At 40.9% G+C, this 8,865-nt stretch overlaps 1 protein-coding gene across 1 annotated transcript; it reads right to left on the bottom strand.

Annotated features, from left to right (window-relative positions):
* Positions 1 to 1,196: 1,196 nt before the first annotated feature.
* LOC119649822 (serine/threonine-protein kinase rio2) lies at positions 1,197 to 3,274 on the bottom strand. Its single transcript, XM_038052157.1, has 6 exons — positions 3,209 to 3,274; positions 2,999 to 3,140; positions 2,490 to 2,868; positions 2,239 to 2,430; positions 2,010 to 2,181; positions 1,197 to 1,939 (listed from the first exon to the last, which is right to left on the bottom strand). Exons 1-6 carry the CDS (start codon positions 3,272 to 3,274, stop codon positions 1,256 to 1,258), a joined length of 1,635 nt encoding a protein of 544 aa, XP_037908085.1. The 3' UTR covers positions 1,197 to 1,255.
* Positions 3,275 to 8,865: the final 5,591 nt, after the last annotated feature.

The following is an 8,865-nucleotide window of genomic DNA, read 5'->3' on the forward strand; positions in this document are numbered from 1 at the left end:
GCATCCCCTGCAACGCTATTACATCAACCCTATATTGGGATAGGGTATCGGCTAGCTGGTTGGTAGCTCCATCTCTATACAGAGAGCACACGTTCCATGAGAAAATACGCAAATCGTTATTCCGTCTTCATTGCCGGGTTCGTCGTTGTGTAGTCAGTCCAGTCTGAGGTTGCTTTTGTGGTTTTGTAAACATTCCGTGTAGGATTGCAACCCTGGAGGACCAGTTGGTACAATTTGTCCCGTTTTTAGGCGGGGGAGACTCACCTTCACTCTTCTCCGTCTGCAGCTTTTCGTTAAAAAGGAGCTCCCAGCGGTCACCACGGGCATGTGGAGATAGGGTTTGGTAGTAGAGCTGTTGGTGTTGGTTTAGCAGACGTTTCCCTTTGACTATAATGCCCAGTTTATACCACTGGCTGTCGTACGGAAGGTCGCGGTTCAAACCTCACTGGAGGCAGTGGAATTTTTATCGTGATTTGATCTCGGATATCAGTCGACTGAGCTGTGAACGAGTACCTGAGTCAAATCAGGGTAATATTCTCGGGCGAGCGCAACACTGTTCACAATGTTTCCTACAGTGTACTGTAGTGTACCGTGACGGTATTGAATGAAGGGCTCTAACACACTTCAATCCAAGTGGATTGATGCGCCAACGATTATTATATCGCTGGAACTATCGCTCGATTTCTAGAAAGTGAGCATTCCCGGGACCCCCGATACCGTTGTTGAGGAGCGTGTTCACATTTCGGAAACCAATCATAGTTCTTTTTCGATAGTCGAAGGTCTTCAGCGTGCGGTCAGTCCTTATCCGAGGGCGTTTTTGACATCTCGGTGGCAGTAAAGTTTTGAAAATTGAAAGTTGCTAGCCCACAAATTTCCTTTTAGTCGCCTGTTATGACAAGCAGGGAAGGTTTCGAGTGTACTTTGAAGCTCCAACTCATAGGACTACGTCCGTCCTTATTCAAAACGCGAATAACACTTCATTAGCAAGACAATTTCGTAGTTTGACTCAAAAGACTGTTTTAACAATTTTCGTAGACAATGTGTTTTGGACTATGTTTAGGGAAAAATTGTTAAACAGGACAGACAGGATAAGGAGCATAAGTTCTTCGTCGCAACTATCCATTCGCCTATTCTATTCACAACCGAGTACGTAATGTCAAAATGCCAGCTCTATACCATTGAAATGGACACAAGAATTGCTCAATGAAAATGTTATTTTATTCAATGTCATCTAAAAACTTGTATACACAGAAACCTAAAATTCCCAACCGGCATATTCTTTCACCACATCCTTATTCTCACGGCGATGCCGTGTAGTAGCATTCGCTTCGCCTTTCGCAACGCATTTTTTCCTCATGTCCTGCTTCTCCCGTAAATCCATGTTTTTCTTAACACGATCCTTTATCACACTTGGAGCGATTGTGCTTGCATTCGTAGAAAATGAACGCATACTGCGAGCATCGGAAAGAATCTTCTCGACCATCTTAAAACGGTAAAGACGCGAATTCGGATCTACGTTAACCAGTTCCGGACAAGCGTCAGTTTCTAGGTCGTTAGAGCTGACTGTGTGCTCAGACTGGTTGTCATCCTCATTTTGAGTTAGCTGCGTATTATTTAGGGTTGTATTTGTTTCAGGTGGAAGTTCAACTTTATCCTGAGTGATTTCGATGTTGGCTTGCTCGGGGGTGGATTCATTTTCGGCATTTTCAGCTAAGGAAACTGTTCCTAGATACTGCGAGCACGATTCAATATATTTCCTGATTGAATAATCAGATTTTTCCTTAGCTGTTTTCGCTTTTTCCTCGGCAAATTTCATTTCACTTTCCATTTGTTGTCGATACTGAATTAAGTCTTCCTTGGTGTCCTGCCGTACATCTGGCTCTTTATGTGCATCGTTTTCAGAATCCGATTCAGAGTCTGGATCTACCATGCCATATTCCTAGAACACAAACGAAATCGGTCAGAAATTTCAGGGTAACAGACAATTATGCATATTATGACATTCTTACCTGCAGCAGATCCTTTTCCATTTCCTTTGTGAATGCGTAACCAGTGCAATGGACCTCAGCATCCAGGTCGTCCTCGCGAACTAAATCCTTGAAGGTTGGATAGGTGCTGCTCTCATAGCCGAATTTACGGCGGCAAAGTTCACGGACACAATTAACATCTCGATCAAAGAAACTGTAAGAAAAATGAGTTTATGATTTTCTAAAATATTCTGCCGATTTAAGAACCTACTATTCTGCATTGGGGTGAGATGTAGACATCATTTGCGGGAAATCAATGAGAATGGGCTTTCCTTCTTCTGTGATCATCAAATTGAATTCGTTGAAATCTCCATGTATGACCCCAGAGTTACCTAACCGTACAATGAGGTCCATAAGCTCGTCATAAAGGGCCTCGGGGTCATCAACTTCACTTACTTGGGTCCTGTATGAGACAAATACTAGTTCAAAAAACGTTTCAAATGGGATGAGTGGATTTCTTACAGTGGATACCCGTTGACGAGCTCCATGATAACACAATGCCTATTGAAATCGATCGGTTTGGGTACTGGGAAGCCTCTGTCGTGCAAGGCGGTCATATATGCGAATTCGCGCGTTGCTGAAATACGTGACAAGTATAACCAGGAAGCCTTGTGCCGCTTGCCGTGATAATCCCGTTTTGATTTGATGTTTCGGAAGCAGGTTCGGCCCAGTCGATGCAGCTTCAAGCAAAGTGGGTTCTCCTCCTCATCTGCTACGATGTAGATGTTAGACTCTTTACCAATTCCGATTTGATTTCCGAAAGAAGCAACCGATCCGCGGAGTGATAAGGATTTCAGTGCCAAATAATCGTAGCCCATGTTCGTGAGGCGGTAACCATCATCTGTAAGGAATTTAATTAGCAAATTTAGTGACGGATCTTGGAAAAGCAGCAGATTCCATGGCAAACTTATTCTACAAGTTTTTGAGGACTATCCTCTGTTCAGAAAATCGTGATGACTTAAAAAACTTACATTTCTTCCCACGCTCGTACGTTAATAATTTATGCTTGCAAAGTTCTCGCAGCAATTTGTGTACACCACCTGCCTTTAAATTGGCAATAGCTGCTGCCAAAGCTCCTGGAACAAGTTCATGATTTTTCATTCCCATTTCAACCTGAAATTAGGAATATTTACTGTTTTCGTGCGGCATCATTTCTAAACTTCGCTAATAAAAGAACTTACCGCAGTTAATACGCGGAAATCTTCACGTGTGAGGTAGCGTAAGATTGTTACGTTGAGTTTTCCCATATTGTTTTCGTCTCTAGACAAGTAGTGAGCTTAATTTTATCAGGGAAAACGTAGAAAACTCTTTGCACGGTTCATGCAAAACAACACATGGCTGTCAGAAAGGCAGAGTTTGACGTTGACAAGTTAGTTCACAATTGAGAATTTATCTGTGTCTACTACAATGGCATCTCGTAGTCAATTCAGAAAAGAGAAAATTTGGATTGAGGGGGAAATCCCGGGTTTCACGGAATGACGGTTTATTTCGATATTCCCGAAAAGTAGGTGCTTGTCTTAATTTCATTAATGAATAAACTAAAAAAATGCGTGGTCTATTTGCATTGGGTGGTTTCACTTGGTTCCAATTAAACCCTTCTCATGTTGTGAGATAGATACACTTAGGAGTAAAAGTATACGTACATAAGTTTGCTTGCTTCAGTCAAATTGTAATGTTAAACAAGTCGGAAAACCGGAAGCTGGGCGCTTCAGGTACGAAAGGTTTTGTGTAATTGTGTATTACGTAGCACGTAATATATCCATATATTATGTGAGAGTATCCACTTTCGGGTGATATTGACATTCATAGTCATCAATCAAGAAGCAACAACTTTGAGGCGTTATACACTTGCTAGAAAAAATGTGCGTACACTAAGCAGTTCCTGGTTATTCGTTAGTAAAACACACGAATAAATTAGTTTTTTAAAAACATTTTATTGTTTGCATATTGCTTGTGGTCTTGTTGTTTTGATAAGGCCACTTTTACGAAATTAGAATTCAAGGAAACTGAAATAAAAAAAGGGAAATAAGAAAAGTCACAAATGTTCAGTAGAAAAAGTCTGCGTATAGCCACATAATTACATAGGTGATTCCCCGAAATATAAATCCTTGCCATTTGGAGTAAATTGATTGTGAGTTATTGGTTTATGGCTGTGTTTGAAGTGTGAAAAATAAGGACGTTTTTTCGTTATTTTGTGTGTATAATTGTTATTATAGAATTGAAGCGAAAAGAGATTTGTGTAAGTGAAAGAAAAGTTATAATAAAATTATGGGAAGAAGGAAAAAGTTTCCGCGAAATAGCCAGGATAGTAGGAAGGCGACATTCATCTGTTCAAAGGGTAGTTAACAACTTTAAATCGACGGGAATAATAACATCGAAGCCACGATCTGGTCGCCCATCGAAGTTGTCGATTAGGGAAAGGCGAAGTATTATAGGTTCGGTGAAAAAGAATCCACGAATAACTGCACCACAAATCGCGAAAGATATTGAACTTAAGTTCAACAAAAAAATTTGTGCTGATACTGCACGGAAAATACTCAAGAGAGCTGGTTACCATGGGCGAGTTGCACGTAAGAAACCATTTATTTCATTAACTAATAGGCGAAAACGAATAAAATTTGCGAATAAGTACGTAAACCAATCAAATGAATTCTGGGAAAATGTGCTTTTCTCAGATGAAAGTAAATACTGCATTTTTGGAATAAAAGGAAGACAAATAGTATGGAGAAAAGCATGTACAGCATTGAATAAAGAAAATTTGATGCCAACGGTAAAGCATGGTGGTGGCGGAATAATGATTTGGGGGTGTATGGCAAGTGGTGGCGTAGGAAATCTGCAATTTATAGAGTCTACCATGGACAAATATGACTACCTAAATATTTTAAAACGTAATTTAAAACAAAGCGCTGAAAATTTACGCCTGGGTGACGAATTTTATTTTATGCATGACAACGACCCTAAGCATACGGCTGAGGTTAATAAGCTGTGGCTATTATATAATGTTCCCAAACAGTTACATACACCCCCACAATCGCCAGATTTAAATCCCATAGAACATCTGTGGGATTTATTAGAACGCAGAATTCGCCAATACGATATAACTTCAAAGGATATGCTGAAAAATGTATTACAAGAAGAATGGAATAAAATAAGTGTTGAAGAAACATCTAAACTTGTATCTTCTATGCCGAAAAGATTAAAAGAGGTCATAAAAAGAAAAGGGTATCCTACAAGCTACTGATTTGCTTTTCATATTTACTCAAATATAATTTTTTTTTTAAATATTTGTTTACTGTACGCAGACTTTTTCTACTGAATTATTGCGATTCTTTTAATTTTTGGCTTTATAACCTGGTTTTTGTAAGACTTATAACTTAGTGAATTAAATACACTAAAACTACGGAACTATTTGTAATGTTTGGATAATAAATTCGCCACAAAAATTAGCTTAATTTTTTTGTTTTACTAAGGAAAAGTATCATACTACTGAGTGTACGCACACTTTTTCTGCCTAGTGTAACTTTGTTAGTAATAGTGCAATTTCGACCAAACTTGGTAAGATCATGCTCTACATTATAGCCTACATCACTGTAGAATTTCATGATGCTAGGATGAACTTAAGGAGGGTTTGCAGCCAATTACAAAAAATTATAGTAATATACTATTATTAACTTTGTTTAAACATATATCGGTATGGAAGGTATTTCGGAGCCCAGGCACCATCTAGTGGCAGCCTCCTGATTTTTTTCAGATTTTTCGGTTTGGTAGTTTCTGAGAATGACCCCCTTAAAGAAGTGATCACTTTCAACCCCCCGCAGTCCCCACCTTTCCAACAAATGTCAAAACTAAGATCGGCTTTGAAAAGTACTAATCGGGACTTTTAAGTTGAAACCCCACATGACTATATTTGATGAAAAAAAATTGTACACCCCCCTTTTGCATGTATGGGGACCCCCCCTTAAATTCAACGTAAAAGAATGTAATTCACTGTATGCGTGAGCGTTCACAGTTCCCACCTTTCTACCAAATTTGGTGTCAATCGCTATAACCGCCTCCGAAAAAAATGGGTGTGACGGACAGACAGACAGACATACGTCGTCTTATTACAAGGGTAGTTAGTTCCGTGCTACTCTACGCAGCTACAGTTTGGGCAACCGTTCTGGAAAACAAATCAAACTGCGGAAAACTAGGAATGGCGTATCGACTAAGTGCACTCCGGGTATGCAGTGCTTATCGAACGACATCAAGAGAAACAGCATATGTACTGGCAGGGACAATCCCCATAGACATCTTGGCGGATGAAGGTCGGCGTCTCTACGACAAAATGTACGCAATCAGGGAGTCTATTGTACTTCGGCGGCAACTAGCCCGGCGGGAATCCATCGCAAACTGGCAAAAGAGATGGAACGAGGCACTAACTGGCCGTTGGACCTACCTTATTATTCCACACATTCGAAGATGGATGGAAAGGAATCACGGGGAACTAAGCTACGAACTAACACAGTTTTTAAGTGGACATGGAGGTTATCGGGCTTATCTTTATCGATTTGGACACGGCGAGTCACCATGGTGCCCAAGATGTGGTAATGTGACTGAGAATGCGGAGCATGTTGTATTTGAGTGCTCAAGGTTTACAGCACACTGAACTAGGCTGGAGGCGATCGCAGACAGGTGCTTGACACCTGGAAATATAGCGGAGTTTATGTTGGAATCAACGGAGGCTTGGTATCAAGTGGTATTTGAGCTGAAAATGATTCATCAACAGCTAAGGCATGAAGAACTGCGAAGAAAGCAAGAAAGGGAGCGAACAAGAATGCGTCGCAGTTAAGAACTGATCCAGCCCCACGATGCAATGCTTATAGCAGTCCCGTGGGGAGAGTGGAAGATGAAGGAGGTGGTTTTAGTGAGTAGAAATCTCACATAATTGTATGGCAGGAGCCAGCAGTAGGTTTTGAACCTTTCCACCTTCCAACGATGAAAAAAAAAAAAGACAGACAGTAAACCGATTTTAATAAGGTTTTGTGTTTACACAAAACCTTAAAAACGATATAAATTATTTCTAGAATTAGGTTACCACGTTTATTTGTTATTTAGAGAATTGTCTTCAAATAGAATTTCATTCCGTCTGGGTGGAATTGGAAGGTGCTGAAATCACCATCAAGGCATTAGCCATAGTGTTTCCTGTTGATTTTGATGCTCAGATCAACCTTAGGAAATAAATTTTCGCCGGCGCGAATGACATGACATACAGTGGTGAAAAAAGTTTGTAAACAACGCCCAATAAGATGAATACGAGAGGAAATGTCGGAAAACAATTCGTTTGTTATGCTAGAATGGTTTGCAACATACAAAAGAAACATTATTCAATACGCATAGAAAAAATGAAGTGAAGTAACGAAAAACGGGATTTCAAAAAACCCCATAGAAAAAAATCACAAGGGGAGAGCGTGCCGGCCATTCCAAGTCGCCTCTGATTAAGATAAGGCGCTCTGGAAAGTGTTCCCTCAAAACAGCCATCGATGCTCTTGAAGTGTGTGCTGTTGCACCGTCTTGTTGGAACCAAGTGTCCCCCAAATCCAAATTTTCTAGCCGTGGGAAAAAAAAATTCTGTAGCATGTTTACATACCGGTCCGAATTCACTGTCACTGTAACCTCATTTTCCTCAAAAAACCAGGGACCAATAATTCCAGCTGAGGAAATTGCACACCACACTGTGACTTTGGGTGAATGCAAAGGCTTTTGATGCAATTCTCGAGGGTTGGTGTTAGCCCAGTAGCGCATGTTTTGCTTGTTAACCGACCCACACAAATGAAAATGGGCTTCATCGCTAAAAAAACAATAGCACCCTCGGGAACGACATCAAGAAGAAGTTCACACGCGTTCATCCGAGAATTGAAGTCACGTTCTGAAAGTTCCTGCACTATCGCCATCTTATAGGGATGAAAATAAAGATTATCACGAAGAATTCTTTTCACAGAACGATCGGATAGTCCAAGGGCAGATGCGGGTTTGCGCGCAGAACGCCGTGGCGATCGCATCATTGACGCTCTCACTGCTTCAATATTCTCAGGTGATTTAACGGGCCGAGGGACTCCAGTTCTTCCTTTTGTCGCACTTGCAGTTTGTCTGAATGTAGTGACCCATGTGACAATTGATTTGCGGTCTGGGACGGGAGCCAACGGGGCTAAATTAAAGCGACTCCGAAATGCACGCTGTGTTGCAATAACCGAACACCCGCTTGAAAAGTAAACCTCAACGGCAAAGGCACGCTCCTCACTATTCTAACGCATGATGGCGACTGAACCGTGTCGGGACAAAACTTTACAGTATCCCCTCTTGAACGAGACCACTAGCGCTCCGCTATGACATCAACTAACTGAGTGGCGCGCATTTTAAAAAAGGAAGTTATGCTGCCACACCCTGTATAATGAGATCTTATGCGCCCAAAAAACAGGATCAAAATAGTATTTAATACTTCGTGTATAGAAGCTCCATTAAAGACGGGTGGGCGATGACGAATATCTCGGTGCAATTGGTCCCATAGGTTTCGAAGGGGATTGACACCCCGATATTTAAGAAGCGTGGCTAATACTTTAGGACAGTTATAAAGAAAGCATTCCCCGGTTGCATGTGCTTTATGTTTTGGATCGTTATTCTGGTAAAGCTGGAACGAGTCTAATATGCCAAGTTTTTCAACACGTTGGGGCAGATTTTTTTTTGAAAATGTTGATATAATCATTGAGGGTCATCGTTCCTTCCATAAACTGTAGTGAGCCTACCTCCAACGCCGCAAAACAATTCCAAACCATGATATTTCCGCCACTTTGTTTAACGTTCG

This window comes from Hermetia illucens, chromosome 2 (assembly GCF_905115235.1).
Source record: "Hermetia illucens chromosome 2, iHerIll2.2.curated.20191125, whole genome shotgun sequence".
In the NCBI taxonomy this organism is placed as follows: domain Eukaryota; kingdom Metazoa; phylum Arthropoda; class Insecta; order Diptera; family Stratiomyidae; genus Hermetia; species Hermetia illucens.